At 45.8% G+C, this 19,339-nt stretch overlaps 2 protein-coding genes across 5 annotated transcripts in view; one reads left to right on the top strand and one right to left on the bottom strand.

Annotated features, from left to right (window-relative positions):
* The first annotated feature begins 1,454 nt into the window (after positions 1–1,454).
* CE1H17orf75 (chromosome E1 C17orf75 homolog) lies at positions 1,455–12,215 on the top strand. Its single transcript, XM_027034422.2, has 10 exons — positions 1,455–1,820; positions 2,744–2,824; positions 3,896–4,021; positions 4,902–5,045; positions 5,284–5,341; positions 7,058–7,177; positions 7,882–7,946; positions 8,100–8,236; positions 9,353–9,456; positions 10,065–12,215. Exons 1-10 carry the CDS (start codon positions 1,681–1,683, stop codon positions 10,278–10,280), a joined length of 1,191 nt encoding a protein of 396 aa, XP_026890223.1. The 5' UTR covers positions 1,455–1,680; the 3' UTR covers positions 10,281–12,215.
* Positions 8,924–19,339, bottom strand: part of RHBDL3 (rhomboid like 3) — a 53,993-nt gene continuing 43,577 nt past the window's right edge. For all 4 annotated transcript variants that reach the window (XM_027034414.2, XM_027034415.2, XM_027034417.2 and 1 more), the window contains one exon: positions 8,924–18,175. In XM_027034414.2, the coding sequence (XP_026890215.1) occupies positions 17,904–18,175 (272 nt within the window). In that variant the 3' untranslated portion in view covers positions 8,924–17,903. The remainder of the gene's footprint in view (positions 18,176–19,339) is intronic.

The raw sequence follows: 19,339 nt of genomic DNA, 5'->3' as shown, positions 1-19,339 counted from the left end.
TTCATTTTAAAGAGAGAGAGAGAGAGAGAGCATGAGTGGCAGAGAGGGAAGGAGAGAGAGAATCCCAAGTAGGCTCTGCTTTGTCAGCACAGACCCTGAAGTGGGGCTTGAACTCATGAACCATGAGTTCAAGTTCTTTAATTTAATCACACCGGCAGAGCCCCTTTTGCTGTGTGAGGTAACATATTCTCAGTTGCAAGAGATTAGGACATGGACATCTTGGGGGGTGGGTATTCTGCCTACCACTGCATGCACCGAAACTTACATAATCAGTCTTCTATTGACCAACATTCAGATTGTGTCTAGTTTTTCATCATTACAAACCAGGCTGCAAGGAATATTTTTGGACTCATGTATTTTCACACTTATATGCATGTATCCATTTGATGATGTCCTGGTGTTGCACTGATAGTCAAAGGGTATGTGCATTTAAAATATTGACAAGTATTTTCAAATTCCTTTCTAAACCATATGCATTGGGGTGCCCAGCTGGCTCATTTGGCAGGGTATGCGACTCTTCATCTCAGGGGTGTGAGTTCAAGCCCCACATTGGGTGTAGAGATTACTTAATAAAATATTGAGGCACCTGGGTGGCTCAGTCGGTTAAGCGTGGGACTCTCGGAGTTTCGGCTCAGGTCATGACCTCATGGTTTCGTAGGTTCGAGCCCTGTGTCCAGCTCTGTGCTGACAGTGTGGAGTTGGCTTGGGATTCTCTTATCTCTCTACCTGTCTCTCTCTCTGCCTCTCCCCTGCTCACGCTGTCTCTGTCTGTCTCAAAAATAAATAGACTTAAAAAGAGGTTTTTTTTTAATTAAAAAATCCCAAAAAATTAAAATTAACCGCGTGTAGTAATTTTATTCCTATCAACTGTTTATGAGACTGACTGCTTCTTCACATACCTCAACACAAGGTACCATCAAACTTTCAAATCTCTGCTAACATGTCAGGTGAAAACTTGTACAATATACCATCAATCTCATTTGAAATTGAACAGTTTATTTACTTATTTTTCATTTTTATTTCTTCTGTGAACTGCCTACTGTCTTTTTTTTTTCCTGACGAACGACAGCCATTCATCTATTATATATGTTGCAAATATTTTTCCTAGTTGGTCATTTGTGTTTTGACTTTGAGCCACACAGAAGTGTTTAGTTTTTTACCTCGTCAGATTTATTAATCTTTTCCCATGTGGCTTCTAAGTGTTTCAAACATTTAGAAAGGCCTTCTTCAAGAATCTTTAAAATTCTCCCGTATTTTCACCTGGGAGGAGCATTTTAAAATTCTTTTAAATCTTTTATCAAACTGGTGAATGTGAATGCGTGTCCACGCCCCCCTGAAAGGTGGTAGGAGGGCAGATTCAACCTTTTCCACGTGGCTAGCTAGCTGCACCATATGTACTAGCTAAGTCTCCTAGACGTCTTGAACGCTAGCCAGAGGAGAAAAGGAGCCAAAAGAGGAATGGTAAAAGATTCTGCGTGACTCGGCGCAGCCGCGAGCCCCTTTGGGGAGAAAAGCGCTCCTAGGCCAGCCGGCTTCCTGACCTGCGACCCGGGAAACCGGCGGAACGCAGGTGTGCGAGGGCTGGGAGCCGCACGAGCCCGGCCTCGCAGGACTGTACGGCAGCGGGGGAGTGGTTTGGCGGGAACACAGGGCCGCTCGGAGGCCGCTGCCGCCGCCGCGATGCTCCCCTCCTTGCAAGAGTCTCTGGATGGGGATGAAAAGGAGCTAGAGAGCAGCGAGGAGGGAGGCCCCGCCGAGGAGCGAAGACCCGAGCCACCGCCCAGCAGCCACTACTGCCTCTACAGCTACCGCGGAAGCAGGTGCAGCGCCCGGGTCGTCCCTACGGCCCCGCCCCGGCCCCGCATCTCGACCCCGCATCCCGTCCCTGGCGGCTCGAAAAGCCTTCTTCCCCTCGGCTAGCTAGAGTGTCTGGCCCTAAGCTCGCTTCACGCCGTTCTTCCTGGCCACCGTCCTGGACTGTCGTGCCCCTCCTAAGCCTCTGCTCCCCAACTGTCCCTGTCGTCTTCTCAGCCCTTTCCTGTCGCCCCTGCCCTTTGGCGCAGTGCTTCGCACGCTCTATAACGTCAATTTCTACCCCTGTCCTTCCTGTTACTATCACCTGTTTTCTTCCATTAACCCCACTCACCCCCCCCCCCCCGCCCCGATTATCCTCTGCCCTCGCTGCCTCTATTTCCTCTGTTGGGGCAGACATCCCTGGGGCTCTCTGGGCCCTGTAAAGTCTGGTTTAAAATTTTTTTTTTCAACGTTTATTTATTTTTGGGACAGAGAGAGACAGAGCATGAACGGGCGAGGGGCAGAGAGAGAGGGAGACACAGAATCAGAAACAGGCTCCAGGCTCTGAGCCATCAGCCCAGAGCCCGACGCGGGGCTCGAACTCACGGACCGCGAGATCGTGACCTGGCTGAAGTCGGACGCTTAGCCGACTGCGCCACCCAGGCGCCCCTATAAAGTCTGGTTTTTAGAAGAAATTTCTTTGACCTTTGTGGATATCTAATTTAACCTTTCCTCCAGCCCTTAACGGCCTGGAGAGAGAAGGGGCTCTTGTCAGCACTGTTTCATGGGTTTTCCCTGCCATGAGGATAGGCAATGGAGGATCCATGCACTTCCACCTTGCAGCATTTTAGTTGACTGTTCACCCCCACCCTGCTTGCAGGGGTAGGGGCCATACTCCACTTGAGTTATAGCCCATAATTGATAGCTGTATTGCTTTTGCCATGTGCAGGTTGGCACAGCAGCGAGGGGACAGTGACGATGGAAGCCCAAGTGGCACAAATGCAGGAACTCCCTCTGGTGATGATTTCAGGTAAAAACATCTTGGCCATAACCCGTGCGTGTGGTTATCTTCTGTGCATCTCTCTGTCCTCTAGATATCAGTGGGTACCCTATTTCCATTTGGCTTTCCCCAAGTCAAACCATCAAGCCCACCAATCCCCTAGGAACCTCATCTGGATTTCCTCATTAGTTCATTCATTCAAGGCTGGGCAGATCGAAATACTGGTGGTGCCCCTGCTGATTAGCCAGAGGCAATGAATCTTAGTTCTTGATTGGAAACTGCATTAGAGATTCAATATCATATGGGTATAAAGCGATTTAAAATCCTCCCTTCCCCCCCTTCCTTTCAATACCTTTTCAGAGCTTCTCTGCTATGCCCTAGAATATAAACTCCAGGAGATTGTTGTCTCTCTGGTTCACTGATGTCTCCCTACCTGGCACCTAGGTAGGTACTAGGGTAGACGTTTGGTTTTTAGGTTTATTTATTCTGAGAGAGACAAGAGAAAGTGTGAGCGGGGGAGGGGCAGAGAGAGAGACAGACAGAAAGAGAAAGAGAGCCCCAAGCAGGCTCCACACTGTCAGCACAGAGCCTTACGCACAGCTCAATCCCACGAACCATGAGATCATGACCTGGACCCAAACCAAGAGTCAGACACTCAACCGACTAAGCCTCCCAGGAACCCTTAGGGTAGACATTTAATACCTATTTAATAAATAAATGGACGAATTAATGAACCTTAACACTTGATGCAAAGTAGGGTATACTACAAAAATATGTTCACTGACTGGATGATGGATGGTTTAAGGAATTTTTCAGGTGTTGCAATAGTATTGTATTGTGAAAAGTAGGTAAGGTGAGTGGAGGGGATTCCAGTGGAGTCATAATACTAGAGAGAATGAGCTGGAGAGGTAGGATTATTTTAAGTGTTTGATGATGTAGATCCTGCTTGGCGACATACACTCCTAGAAGGCTCACCAACAGGAAACATAAGCTTTTTCAAGTCCTTAAAGAGATTGGGGCTTTTGGTAATATTCTGCCTTACGGGGTGTGCGTGCATTAGTCCACTGGTAAGGGATGTGTGTCTTTTATTTATTTGTCAAGCCTCTCCTTGGTGGACACTAATCTGCCATCTGAAGCGGAGCCAGACTTGCGCAGTTTCATTGCTAAGCGTCTTTCTAAGGGAGCAGTGTTTGAAGGGCTGGGTAATGTTGCATCTGTGGAGCTGAGGTAAGTGTAAAATGTGCTGTGTCCTGAATTTTTCTTTCTGGGCTAAATATGAGAAGTGATGAGAAATTCCAAACCATCAGCTCTTACTAGACTTGCAAAGTGCATCTTTGTTCCCTGGAGGCCTGAGCACTAGGTCTCTCTCTCACACACACACACAATTGTGGAATGGAATTACTTGAATGGCAGACTCGGCCTCCTAAGTGCCCTTATTTAGTCTTGCACTTGGAAGAAGAGAGTTAATTACCAAAACGAAAATTGTACACTTGACAGTCTGTAAAGAGCTTTCACAAACTTTGATGCCATTCTCTCTACAAAGGGGTCAAAGAACAGAGAAGCAAATATAGTCAAAGACACTAAGATCACAAGGCTGGTCATGTTGATGGAGTTCAGGTGTAAACATAGGTGTCCTCCGTTGAATTCCAGCCATCTTTCCATTACATCCCTTGACTATAGTTCACTTCAGAATATGATTTTAGCATCAAGTCCCCTCAGAGGACAGCCACAGGCCAAAGATAAAGCCACAGGATAAACATGTTGTATCTGCCTGGAGCGTCAGGGTTCAGGGGAGAGAGAGAACATGGTTATATTTATGTAAATGTGGATATACCAAGAATGACAAGAGAATTTGTATGTGTTTTTCACATTAAGAGAGGAGAATTCAAAGGAATTCTGTTAGGTGCTGCTTTCGCTAAAGCCCATGATGGTGCATGTTAATTTTCTTCTGCTATTACAAGTAAACCAAGTTAAAGTCTAGGAAGTTCCGACCCCGTTTGCAATCTAACAGTATTGCCAGATCCAGATGATCAGGGTTCAGAGCAGTCCGTAAAACTAGGTGCATGAGTTAGCAAAATACTACATTTTACTGGTTTTTCTTTTCCAGGATTCCAGATTACCGGGTCGGTTGTTATTACTGTCTTTTCCAGCAAGAAAAACTGCTTCCTGAAACAGCAACAGTGGACTCTGAACGTAACGCTTCAGAGTATGTGGTCTGTTTCTTAGGAGGGTCTGAAAAAGGACTTGAGCTATATCCTTTCTTTTGTCTTTGATGGTATCAGGAAGAAAAACATGGAAAGCCAGGTGGAGGAGTATTACTACCAACCTCTTAAGAGCTTTTCTACCCCTTAAGTGTTTGCTTCATTTCATACCTTCATACGACCACTTTGTCTTTGAATTTACAGTTTTCATTGAGAGATTTTATATTTCCCATTGAGAGATAAAAACACTGTCTTGATCCATCCTTTATTGCTTCCTTAAGAACGTACTTTCAGGCTTGAATTGGACAAGTACATTCAAGGCCTGAAAAATAACATGAACTGTGAGGTAAGATGATTGTTTTAACTATTCAGCTTGAGATGATTAACATACTATAACTGCTGTACTTATGAAACCAAACAGGTGGATACAAAGACACATAGATTCTAAAAATGTACTGCTTTATGGGCTAGAAGGGTACTTGTTAAGAGAAGCAGGGAACCTAGTCCTGTAAGTGCTCTAAGTTTCACAAGACTGCTTCTAATATTTTGTATCCATGAAAGATATGCTCTGTTAAATTCAGTGTATATGGTTAACTTGCCAAGAAGGAAGAGTATGCTCTTTTCCTGGCTTCTAGGCCCCTAAGATTTATATTCTGGCCAGAACTAATGCCCATGAAGAAGCCTCTGGCACCAAAGGCATGCTATATAGTGGTCTGACTGCCCTTGAACTCAACATCAAAGATTTTTAGAAAAATTCCATTTTTCATTAATCGATCTTTTGTGAATTAGACACATCTATATTGATTAATTTATCCATACCTTTAAAAAACTACACACTCCACTTGTGGCAGTTGCTAAAGTCGTTAAGAATTACGACTTTACTACCCATTACACGTGGTAACAATTCCTTTTGTCATGAGCTTACAAGTTCCTGCAGGAAGGAGAGCATAGGAGTGACCCAGAGCAATGAGTCTGGGGCAAGCTGCTCTCCCAGAGTGGAGCTCTTCTGCTAGTCCCCAGTGAGCAGCACAGCCCAGAAAGCCAGATATGCTCAGCCCAGAAAACCAGATATGCAGCATGTCTGACAGCTGGAGTGCTTTGATGAGCTAACTTGTGTGTCCTTCTCTGATCCTGTTCGCATGTGAATGAGCTATCTCATTCCTTCAGCCTTTCAGCAGGTGCTTTATAAGCTCACACGTGGATGTTTCAGGCACTCCCAGGTGCTAGAGAGACAAGAATTATTAAGAGAGTATCTCCTGGGGGGCCTGGCCGACTCAGCTGGTAGAGCATGACTCTTATCTCGGGGTTGTGAATTCGATCTCTCCTTTGGTGTAGAGATTACTGAAAAATAAAATCTCAAAAGAAGAAAATCTCCAGAGTGCACACAGTATACTGGGGGGGCGGGGGGGAGATGGACAAGTAAGTGCTCGACATTTCCCAGTGACAACATAGCATGGAACCCTATTGATTTGGTCTCTTTGTTTTATGTAATGCATTTCTAAGTGTGTGTGTTTTTTTGATTTGGTTTTGTTTTTAAAGTAGGTTTCACACCAAACATGGGGCTTGAACTCACAACCCTGAGATCAAGAGTCCCATCCCATGCTCTACCAACTGAACCAGCCAGGTGCTCCTTAAGAAATTCAGTACAGAATTAATCCCCACTGTGCTCAGCAAGCCTAGGAAAATTATATCACAATTCCTTTTTTTGAGTTGGTCGTGTTAGCTTGAAAAAAGGAAGTGTCTATTCCCACTTCTTTACACTGTAAAGAGTATCATGAATTGGGGCACCTGGGTGGCTTAGTCAGTTGATGGTCTGACTCCTGATTTCATCTCAGGTCATGATCCCAGCGTAGTGGGATCCAGACCTGCATCGGGCTCTGTGCTGAGCATGGAGCCTGCTGGGGATTCTCTCTTTCCCCCTCTGCCTTTCTTCCCTTTGTGTGTGTGCTCCCTCTCTCTCTCTCTCAACAAATAAATAGATAACTACATATCATGAAGAAAATGTTAAGTCCACTAAAGTGAAGGCTTATATTAAACCAAATAACATTCTTTCTTAATCTAGGAAAGGGGCCTGGAGAACCATATAAAATCCTACTTGAGCAGCTGGTTTGAGGATGTTGTATGCCCAATCCAAAGGGTGGTTCTTCTCTTTCAGGAGAAGCTTACCTTTCTGCTGCATGCCGTGAGTATTGCCCAAACAAAAGCATTTCTTTAATTGAGAGTCACGTTGACAGAATCTGGATTATTTAAAGACATACTCACTGTCTCTGAACATTACTTTTTCCCTCCTGAATATTCAAACTATGCTTGCAATCGGGATAGACCACTTTGTTTACTGAGATCTAGAAAGTTCCTATTCCTAAGGTAGAATCACAAATACTAAATCTTCCTAATAGGATAAACATTTTTAAATAATACTTTTTGAAGTGATCTGGGAGAGGTATAATTTCCAAAACAATTTGAAAAGGAAAATAAAAATCCAAAGTGATTTTAACCATATAAAAATGTCCAAATAGGGGCGCCTGGCTGGCTCAGTCAGTAAAGCGTACAACCCTTAATCTTGGGGATAGAGTTTACTTAAAAAAAAAAAAATGCCAGATGAAAAATGAAAAATGCATTAACATATCCAGGCGATGGGGAAGGCTAGAGTATATGGCCAGGCTTTTATGTAAATATGTGGTGGGTAAATTCAGTGGAGACTGGATGGTCCATGAGACCAGGGTGGTAAAGCACATTTTAGACTGCCCACTGACGCCTCTAAACAAGGCTCTGGAGAGTTCTGGGCTAGTGCGGTGGTTATTGGGGAAGCTGAAGTTTAGTCTCAAGTAGCTGCTCAATAAGGAAAACTGATACATGTATCAATTAGGCTTTATTTTTCTCTTGTAGGCTCTCAGTTATACCCCTGTTGAAGTTAAAGAATCAGATGAAAAAACAAAGAGAGACATTAACAGGTAAAGAACAGTTTTGCAAGGAGGGAAACTTTTCCACAGCAAGCCTGATATACATCTTTAACTCCCCACCCCCACCCCCACCCCAGAATGAATTTGCTTTCTCCCTCCTATCCTGTAATACTGTGTGTGGAAAAGAACTTGTGTGTACGGCAGGTTTCTGAGCGTAGCCAGTCTTCAAGGCCTCATCCACGAAGGCACCATGACGTCTTTGTGCATGGCCATGACAGAGGAGCCGCGTAAATCTGTGATCATTGATTGTAGTAGCTCCCAGCCCCAGTTCTACAATGCAGGTGAGCGCAACTTCTGAGGCACTCTTGGGAGTCTGTTTTTGCACTGAAAACACATGATACAAATTTATCCGTCCTGCCTTGTGCAGTTGTACATGTTTATCTCAAACTCACCAAAAACAATAGCAATCCTAGAACCAGGATTGCTGGTTAGAATAGAATCCATGGAAATCCTGCCATGCCAGGCAATTCCCCTCCTGTGTATATAGAGAAATTCTCATATGTGTGCATAAGGAAACAAGTACAAAAATGTTCATAAAGGCGTCATTTGAAATAGCAGACTGGAAGCAAATGTTTATCAACAGGAAGATTGAAAAACTTACATTTGTACAGTAGAGTTCTACATAGCAGCAAAAATGCATGAACTAGAGCCGTGTGCCTTGGTATAGCTCAGAAGCATACTATTTAGTGAATCAGCTATTAAAGAAAAATACATAACATTTTAACGTATGCAAAGTAATACTATCTAGGGCTTAGAGATAAAAAGAAGTATGTGGCAAAAGTTCTCTGCCCCTTTCCCGCTTATGCTTATGCTCTCTCTCAAAAATAAAAAAAAATATTTAAAAATAAATAAGTGGGAATAATAATCCTTTCTGATGGGAAAGGAGGGGAGTGTGATTGGGAAGAGGCACACAGGGCTCCAGCCAGTTGTTTTTTGTTTTGTTTTGTTTTTTAATATTTATTTTTGAGAGAGAGACAGAGTGTGAGTAGGGGAGGGGCAGAGAGAGAGGCAGACACAGAATCTGAAGCAGGTTCCAGGCGCTGAGCTGTCAGCACAGAGCCCGACGTGGGGCCTGAACTTGGGAATGACGAGATCATGACCTACACTGAAGTTGGATGCTTAACTGACTGAGCCACCCAGGCGCCCCGCCAGTTGGTATTTCTTAGCCAGGTGTTGAGTAAATTTTTTTAGACTGTTATAGAAGTCTTAAATAATTCACTATAAGTGTTTTTATTAAGAAAATCCCGACGTACACACATATTGAATCATGTTGTACACTTGAAACTAATATATGTCATTTACACCTGTTAATAAATAAATAAAATAAATAGAACAAATGTCTTATGCTTTGTAGGATTTCATTTTTATTTGTTTAATTTTTCTAAAATACCTTATAGGAAGCAACCGGTTTTGTGAGGATTGGATGCAGGCTTTTTTGAATGGCACCGAAGGAGGTAACCCTTTTCTTTTTCGACAAGTACTGGAGAACTTTAAACTAAAGGTAATTAATTGGCTATGTGCCAAATGCCACATATAATTTTTGTCTGAATTTTCATTAGTACCAGTGAGAGAGTAACAGATCTGCTTTACGGCTGTGATGTCTGTTAAACAGGACGTTCTCAAAACCAGAATCTCCAGAAGCCATTTACTTTATATTTTTCAGGAGCTTCTGCATTTATATCCTTGCATTTCCAATTAATTGGGTTGAACGCTTGCTTGTATCTCAGGCACATCAGTCTTCTAATTTGTGATGTATCTTAGTTGGGAACTGTACGTGCATGCGTGCGCACACACACACACACACACCCACACACCCATGCACACACACCCCAGTTCAGTGCCTAAGGGTTCAGAATTCTGATGGGGAGGAATGTTGTTACTTTATTTAGTTGATTTTAAAAGTATTTTTAAAAGTATTTTTATAAAGTAATTTCATAAGAAATTTTGTTCTCCCATGGGCAAAGCATATTAGCAGTAAGAATGATAGAAATATTTAAAATAAAAAACATCTCAGCAATGTAAGTTGAGTTCTCAGCTGGATAGGAGATATTTTTCAGGCTTCATTATTATCTCACTAAGCACATATTTAACTGGGAAATCTTTTTCTAGGCCATACAAGACACAAATAATTTGAAGAGATTTATCCGACAGGCAGAAATGAATCATTATGCTTTGTTTAAATGCTACACGTTCCTGAAGAACTGTGGGAGTGGAGATATCCTTCTGAAGATTGTTAAAGTGGAACACGAAGAAATGCCCGAGGCCAAGAACGTGGTGGCCGTCCTCGAGGAATTTATGAAAGAAGCCCTTGCCCAAAGTTTGTGATCACACGTTTTGAGATCGTTGTATTGTGAAGTCGTACATTGAAGCCTTGGTGTTTGAAACTGCACTTGTCATAATTGTCATAGGATTGCTACTTAAGATTAGTTGAAACCCACTCTAGATTTTTTTCATTTTGTACCTGTAAAACTTAACTTACTTAGACATAAAAATCCGAGGACTGTCTTCACTGAGTCCCAGACACACGTGCGTTAGAGTCGTGGAATTTTAGTATACCACTGGCCCCATAAATTCTAGACTTCGGGGGGTTGATGCTCAAAATCTTGAACAGTAATTCTGTGGCTTCTCTGAGAAGTTGGCTGCAGTATTTAGCAATTTTTCCTCCCAGAAAAATTGTGATACTTCTTTCTTCAATATATTATAGCTTCTTGAAAAAAATGTCCTCCTAGTCCTAGGACAAGATTAGCCCTCCAACACCATTTCAAAGATAGATCTGTGCATCCTGTGGGTGCTTGGATAGATTTTTTGGTCTGATTGATAATGGTATGGATGATAAAACCAGCTTTTAAGTCAATACACAAATCATGAGTGTGTAAGAAATTAAATGAGCTTTAAAAATAGACGCACTAGCTTCAAGATAAAACCTTATCTCGGATGGAAAGCTACTGCGGAACAAATCATTCATTTGTTCACAGGTATTTTGCCAACAGCCTGTACTTTGTCTTTTCTATGAAAATGCTAGTTTTCAGATGTTAAAACAGAAACAGTACATAAATTCTACAAGCAGACTGTAACATGAAGGACGCAAACAGATTCTTCTTATCACAGTTACTCATTGATTTCAGTTTTTTGTATATTTGTTACAAGCCTCACGTTGTTTTACTCTGAATCAATTGAATGTGCCCTCATCTGGAGCCATTTATAATTCCCACGGAAGCCAACCGTAGCTACACACATATGATGGCAGTTTGTTCTGCGCAGCTCTTTAATAAATCCATTTGATAATGATTTTTGTTTAGAAGATCAGAAGTCCCATTCTCACTGCCGTCAGGATGCTCAGAGGAACACAAGCCCGTAAAAATCCTCTCCTAAACTCATCTAAATTCACTTAAGTGCTGAGTTTTAACTTTCAGAATGACTGACGATGGCCTTCTGCTTTCTCTTCTACAGAAGTCGAGGAACATGACTCACCAAGCCATTTCTTTTCCTTTAATGAGAAATACAATTCAGGATCTTCATAAAGGCTCTCCTATGGTTTTAAACTTTAATAACTTGGATTGTAGGCAGTATAGGAAAAAAAATTCCAAATAGCATTTTTTATAGCATTACTTACAGAATGACTATGGGAAACTGGCAATTCTGTGGCACTACCCTCGAATCTTTTTCTAATGTACTCTGTTGCTCATTTAGAAATCAATTTTTTTTTAATAGACAACATTAGGACCTCAACATTTGGAGTCTAAAAAAAAAATATTTTTCATTTTCAAATTCACATATCAACAGCTCATGATGTAAATGGCCTTTAAAAGTAAATGTATTACCTGCTTCAAGCTATTTATGGATATAGTCAAGGTATAACTGTACATTCCTTATGTGTACTTATATGTATTTATTTTGTGATGCAGGCTCACTACATTACACAGTTGTATACCATACAGTCTTATTTTAAAGCCTGTGACGAACTATCACTACTGTAGGCAAGGACAATGGTGACCTGGAACTGGATAGCTGGTTGGCCATGAGAAGAAACTCAGAGAGCTCATGACCAGAAACATGTACTGTACTCAAATTTTAATAAGCTAATGAATTAACTTTTAAAGTTTTTAAACAGGATTTGTCCAGGCACGGAATACATTTATGTATTACTTGTGTGCTCGACACACAGAGGAAATGTATGTTTGTCATGTATCAAAAATGGCCTCAGTTTACCTATAATTAGATTTGTAATAATAATAATAAACTGACTTAGCTTCTCACCGACAGAGTCATTTTTATTTAACTATCTCCATTCTCAACGCTGACATTTTTATTCATCCGCAACAAGTTTATGGGGAAATTACACCTGTTACGCTAAGGAACCTGTTGAAGAAAATCACACCACCTGCCGGCATACACCTTTCTGCACCTCGCAGGAGGCATCAGGCAGTGTAAGGGCAGTCTCCATCGCGGTGTTTTACTCACTGTCCGAGGAAATACAGCTGTAGGACCCAATAATGCAGGTCACTTCCCCTCACTCTCACTCATTACTAACGTGACAGAACGCATGGCCTTTACCGGAGGCGCACGTATACCGGATGCAAGGAAAGCCTGCAGGCATCTGGGAGCTAAGATTCAGTTAGGACCACGTTTTCCTAACCATGCATCTTCTCAGTAGTGGAGACCCACCCCTGACATTGACGGTCTCTCTACTTGGAGGTCTAGGAGGGCAGCCCCAGTCCTACAACTGCTAGCCTTCCCAAATGGGTCACAGACTTCGTATCATTCTGAGTTGGCATCGATGCTAGATCCTGGGGGTCAGGGGTGATTAGGGAGCAGTAATGAATTCATAGCTGTGGATTTTCGTGTAAACCACTTCCAGGAGGGCTGATAAAGAGATCCTATTAAGTGAACACCGAACAAACATTCCAAGGTTCATTACTGTTACTAATGCAATGAGACTGGATCTTTAAACAAACTCCCTGACACTTCAGTGTCCTTGAACACCCGATGAACAGCTGAGGGTTGAGAGCATGAACTTTGGAACCATAGTATGAAGCCTCTATGCCATAAAGCACCTGCCAGTCACTAAACTCTAAGCCTTCCCCTCATGTGTAAATATGGGCATATTTGTACTCACTTCACACAAGTAGCTATGCAATTAAATGAAAATAATACATTGAAAATGCCTCATCCAGTGCCCAGCACATACTAAGTAACCAGTAAATTGTCTTCATAATTACCTTATCACTGGTTAATGTCTTACAAAGTTATGGGAAGAATGAGAATCTGGTAGAAGGGAGGAACCAGAAAAGCGAAGGGGGAAGTGATAGGGAGCTAAAGGCAAAGCCATCTAAACAGCTTTTGGCTATTCAGGGAGCTTGTCTGTCAGTGCCTCAGGTATTGGAGCCTGGAACTGATGGGGTACAGGGGGTGCACGGGTGCTCAGACAGGGTCCTGATTTTCCCTCTAGGGAAGTTAGTTATCCACACTTGAAAGAGAAATGAGTTTTTTGACCTTCAGCCTGAGCTGTACTCAAGTTGTTCTAGAATGACTTTTGCAGCATTTAAAAATGTGGTTGGGGGGGGGGCACCTAGGTGGCTCAGTCGGTTCAGTGTCCAACTTCTGCTCAGGTCATGATGTCATGGTTCATGAGTTCAAGCCCTGCGTCAGGCTCTGTGCTGACAGCTCAGAGCCCGGAGCCTGCTTTGGATCCTGTGTCCCCCTCTCTCTATGTCCCTCCCCCACTCATGCTCCGTCTCTCTCTTTCTCTCTCTCTCAAAAATAAAATAAACATTAAAAAAATTTTTTAATGTTTTTTTTTCTTTTAATAACATACAGGAAACTGATGTGAAAGAACATTATGGGAAACGACTCCCGTGCTGAATTTAACAGAGTAGTTTAATCCCCGAATGAAATTTAACGGTTATGAATTGCAAAACCACATACGCTGTCATCGGTTTAGAAAAGCTGGAGTAAACAACTCACTTCCTCAGACTTCATCCATTCAAAGCCCATTTGGTTGTTAAACCTACCAAGCACTGGACCTTCACGCTTACGCCCTTCTTGTTTTCCCCTTCTGTACGTGAACCATGTCCTTTCACCCTGAGAACGTTCCCTATCCCTTCCTCCAGATCAGAATGTTGACTACCCCTAGAAAGACCTACAGACTAGGCTATTGGGGTAAAGAACGAAGTACCTAGGTATTTCAAAGATTACGACAATAACAGTAGTCAAAACATTAATCTCCCACCGTGTAAGGGTAGAAGGGGAAGAAGGGACCCCCACGAGCACAGCTGGCACAAAAGCTCTTGACCTGAAGCTGAGTGAGTTTCCTTATTTGCAGACCACCTCCCCCTTCCACATTGTACACAAAACTGTCTACCTGCGCATTGTTAGGGCAAGAGAAAACCTAGCTCTCATCAACCATTCCAAAGAGTTCAGCAATTCAAAAACGGTTCCACCAGACTGGAAGCACCAGCAGCAGCACCAAGCGCCGAGTCCCAGCTCTGTCTTGTGCACATCACAGGCCCAGCACCGCTGCTGTCCTCCCACCCACCTCCCACCTCCAAAGATGAAACAGGGCTCCCACGCCAGCCCTTTATGCCACTTCCTGAATAACCGATGGCTTAAAAAAAAAAAAAATCTTTAATGGAATCTGTGCTCGAATAATATGTTACGACAAAAATATACAGAATGTACACAATACAAAAATATTTAGAAACAAACATTGCAGCTTGTGTTTCCTTTTGTTTTCCACTTACTCAAGTCCTTGGGGGTGGAATTCACGGTTTTTAAGGCAGAGGAGTGTCGGTGCTTTCCGGCCAGCCCCAGGAGCAACATGAAGGCAGCCAGGAGATGGCTTCCGCTGCACCTGGGAATCTGCATTATTTGCAAGCGAAATTGGACACTGTGGGGGAAGATCTGGGTTTGTGAGCAATGACTCTCCTAATCCTCTGGGTAGGAACGGTCCTCGTGGAAATGGAGAGTCCTATTAGCTGGCAAAAATGCCTCTTTAGGGAGCTTTTCCTAATTAAAAAAATGAATGATTAATGGTGGCATTAAAGCAAAATTTCTCCTTTGAAGATTTGTTTTCCCTTCCCTAGTTTCTGTGATTCCTCTTCTGTTTAATGAGCGGGCAAATCTATGGCTGCTGTTTGGGGGATCCCCGGCTTTCAATTTCTGTATCCTATGGATGCAAGACCAGCCACCCTCCCCGGCCCCATAGCACACTGCCCTCCACACTGGGCCAGGGGCTGTGCTGGACCGGGAAGGAGGGATGATGGGGATGTGCTGCTGGCCAGGCCCTGGGGGTGTGGTGGGGGGGGGGGAGGGGAGGGTGAGAAAGCCAGACACCAAAAAGGAAACCTTTCTTACCAGACGATTGTCTCTGGCCCTGGTTTGGAGACCTGGGTTGTGTGGAGTGACTGCTGACACCACTGGGTGGCCCTGCTTGGAGCTGATGGTTGGGCAAGGGTGGAGAGGGGGGTGTTAAGCAGACTGACGAGCTTCGGGGTCACTTTTGGACACTGCTGACAGGGAACAGCTGCGGCTGGCGGCCTAAAGTCAGGTGAGGCTCCCTTCGTGCGTCTCAGACAGGACGGCAAATGGGACTTCCGCCTCAGACAGCCCTTCTCGGGAACAAGCTCCCGTCTGGAGACCTGAGGGACCTGGGTGCTTCTCTGAGGGCTTGCTAGAGCCTTCTATTCACAGTCTTCTCGCCCCTGAGAGGGGAAGACCCTCTCCAGGCCACACCCGGAGAAGGCAGGGGTGACCGCTCCCTCCACCCACAACCCAGAGCACCCGGGTGCCTGCAGGGAAGCCCTGCCTCCCCGCTCCTCCAGTGAGGGACAGCACTGCTCCAGTTGAGGGGCTGTGGCCCATGGCCAGGGCCGCCCTCTCCATCCTCACTCAAGTCCTCTCGGCCCCCAGTCCCAACGTGGTCTCCTCCTAGGAAGCTGACTACACCCCTTCTCTCTAGAGGGCAGACACAGGCTGTCAGGACACAGACAAGACGCCCGAGGGAAATGCAGCCCCGCCACGGATCTGGGCCCACGCCAGCTCGGGTGGGCAGTCCTCAGTACTGTGTCAGCCTGAGTGCGGCATGACCTCGGCAGCCACATGTGGGGACCGGGATGATGTATTCAGCACTGGGCAAAGACGGGGTGGGGAGCGGTTGGCATAGCCTGGGGCTGAATGAAGACCCTGCTCATTCATGTGTGATCACGGAGGACAGGAAGCCACAGTGGCCCAAGATCCCCAACTGCCTGGCCCAGCTGACTTTGGACCAAGCTCCTGCCCTCGTCCCTGCGCGGACCCAGTCCCTCTGCTTCCCAGACGGGAGTTCTTCGTCTTTCTGGGTTGTCAGTGGTTGGGAGTTCCGCGAGCAGTATAAAGGGAATCACAGGTTTTGTCAAAGGCCTTCTTCCCCTTCCCCTCTGCTCAGGGCCTGCACTCGCTCCTGCCTGGGAGTCATTCCCTGAGCCTCGCTTTCCCACTTGTGCGGCAGAGGAAGGGATGAGCCTGCCAAGTTCCCTCCAGGCTCTGAGTATCTGAGTCTATGGGCTGCCCTCACCTCGGACCCTCATCCGAATCCCCAACAATTCTCTAGAAGCAGTTTTCTGCCTAAATTGGAATTCCTTTGACTGCAGCCTCCTGTCCCCCCTACTCAGATGGACACATGGCTTCAACATTCCTGCCCCGGCCTTACACCCCCATAGCTCCTGCCCTCCTAAGGGAAAGAGAACAGAACGTTTTTACACGTGAAGGTCATTCCAGAGGAAAACAAGAACGGAATTGGGCAAAGGCAAACCACGGCGTCCTGAGGGTCCTTGGGAGGGCCCAAGGGCTCCCTCCGCCATGGACAAGTCTCCCACTGATCAGTGGTGCTCAGGGAGATGCCTGGAAAGGATGAGGAACGGGAAGGAAGGGGCTAGCTTTGCTGAAAGCAAGATCCTCGGCAGTCACACCCTCCCACCTCTCAGTGCTTTCTTTCCTTTCACGCAGACCCTTCCGCACACCCACACTCCCCCCACAGCCTTCCTCCGCAGCCTCCAACTCCCCTCACGTTCTTTCCGTGGCATCTCCTACCATCACACAGGCGTCCTCATCCACCACACACATACAATGCACACACTCACACACGTCCCCATGAACAAAGGAGAGGCACAATGTAGGGTCAGGAAAGGAAGGAAAAGGCTCTAAAAACAAGGCAGGCCACGGGGCGCTGGGGCACTGATGTGAGATGTCAGCATTCTGGAAGACAGGGAGGGAGAAGGCCAAAGTTGGTATGGGGTCTTCCCTAGGGTGGGGCTTGGGATGAAGTTTATTCCCTCCTCTTGGGTTTCGCTCACTGACACCTCCAGGGCAGGAGCGAGGCCTGGACTTACAGCATCTCCCTCCTCCGCCTACCCCAGGCACCAGAGGCCATGTCCCAGTGCCCACCAACAGCGGGGACCCTGGGCTCCTCTAGACTCAAACTAACATGTCCACCACCTGGCCCTCTTCCACTCCAGAGCTCCAAACCTAGTAGCTGCAGAGGGAACATTTCCTGGCTTGCGACTGCACCTCTGGGCTGGGCTGGACAAGAGTCCGCCTGGCTACTCTATTCTCGGGCCTTCCTGACATCTCAGTGTGTGGACGAGGGGGAAGGAAAGCCCAATCTGTGATGAGAGGGGTCCCCTAAACACACGGAACAGGCTCAGCCCAAGGGAAGGGCACCCCAGGCCTTCGCCTTGGCCCGATGTCCTCAGAACAGCGTAGAAAAACAATGGTAACCACATCCAACTCATCCAGCAGGCACCTTTCAGAAAAGAGGCTCCATTGTCCAAACCTGAACGCAAACATCACAGCGGCCGAGCATCTTGTCCTCTCCTCCTCAGCGTGGCGGAGCTGGCGCTGAGAACAAGAATGTACATGTTCCTTCCTGCTGCTGCCTCTCCCTCCCCTCCCTGACCTCGGTCCCCCAGTCTCCTAAGGAGGCGGTGGCAGCTTTAAGTCCAGCAGGGTGTAGGCGAAGATGTTCCAGAAGACAGCAAACAGCACGAAGACTGTGTACATGGCCACAAAAATCCACCACAGCGACTGGTCCTGCAGCCTCTGCTCGTAGTTCCTCAGGACCACCACGCCCAGAGTGATGCCCACGGCCACGCCGCCCAAGTGCGCCACAAAGCTGGGGTGAGGGCACGGGGGATAGGCTGATGGGTGGAACCGGAGCCACACAGCCCGCCCAAACTCCATGCTCACTGCAAGGAGGAAGGACAGAGAAGTCACAGGAGGGCCACTGGGCAGGGGTTGAGAGAGACGCCTTGCGCTCGCTCGCACACTCCATCCATCCATCCATCCATGCATCCATCCATCCATCCGTCTATCCATCCATCCATCCACACACCCAACCCCCTGCCTCAGCCACCCACCCATTAATTCATTCACTACCCATTAGCTGAGCACTGTCTGTTCTCTGCGCTGGAGACACAGTAGTGAAGACAGACCAACCTCTGTTCTCCCAGGGCTTACAGATCTGGCAATCGACCAGCGTCAATTACAGACATAAGATAATTCCAGTAAGAAAAATTCTATGGGGGAGAAAACAGGTGACTTTCAATCAATGCTGGGCCTAAGGAGGGGGATCCTTTGGTTTGGGGAATCAGGCAAGATCTCCCTAGAGACATGAAATTTGAGCAGAGATGTGGAATATCAAGAGAAGATCCTAAGAAGAAAGAGCATTCCAGACAGAGGGGACAGCTTGTGCCAAAACCCAAAGACCCTTGCTCCTCTGCATTCATGGGTCCTGGAGGCTCAGTTTCCCCATCTGTACAGTCTCAGCCTCTAACTACCAGGCCGCACTGCTGGAGCATCAATAACAACTTCAATATGTGCTAGCACTTTACAGTTTATAAAGTGTTTTCATGTATTGCTTCAAAACCTTTAGAAAACCCTCAGAACCAGTGCTTTTGTGACTGGAAACATGGGATGGAAGGAGAAAAGGGCAACGAAGGACTGGGAACAGACAGTGCCAACAGAGTGCTAGAATTTCTCTCTTAAGAGTCTAAAAAGCCCCCATCCCATTCTCCAATGCATTCTTCTTGCATGAACGTCTTGAGTCAGCCAGTCCAACAGGATGTACTCTCTTGAAAGGACAGTCGCTGGGAAACTGCCACTTCATTGCCCACCACCAAAACAACACTTAGGGCAAGCCTTCTCATCCCCATTTCACAGATGAGGAAACCAAGGCAAATTTGACAGATTGCAAGGAAGTCCTTTGACGGGAATTTTGCACTTGTTCAGGTGCCATTTAATGAGCCACTATGCTCTTCTCCGCCTTAACCACTCCGGGGGGGCCAGCACCTCCAGGGATGAGCATCCCCTGGGAATTGCCTAATCTTCTGGTCCGGGCCCTGCAACTCCAA

Source organism: Acinonyx jubatus, chromosome E1 (genome assembly GCF_027475565.1).
Source record: "Acinonyx jubatus isolate Ajub_Pintada_27869175 chromosome E1, VMU_Ajub_asm_v1.0, whole genome shotgun sequence".
Classification (NCBI taxonomy): Eukaryota; Metazoa; Chordata; class Mammalia; order Carnivora; family Felidae; genus Acinonyx; species Acinonyx jubatus.
The sequence above is the reverse complement of the archived record's forward strand: the minus strand, read 5'-3'. Positions and strand labels throughout refer to the sequence as shown.

Bases quoted from the DNA above. Each gene is read 5' to 3' on its own strand.
- CE1H17orf75 (XM_027034422.2), top strand. From the start codon at position 1,681: ATGCTCCCCTCCTTGCAAGAGTCTCTGGATGGGGATGAAAAGGAGCTA. The intron at 2,825-3,895 runs GTAAAAACATCT...TTATTTGTCAAG, and splicing joins CCCTCTGGTGATGATTTCAG to CCTCTCCTTGGTGGACACTA. The intron at 8,237-9,352 runs GTGAGCGCAACT...AATACCTTATAG, and splicing joins GCCCCAGTTCTACAATGCAG to GAAGCAACCGGTTTTGTGAG.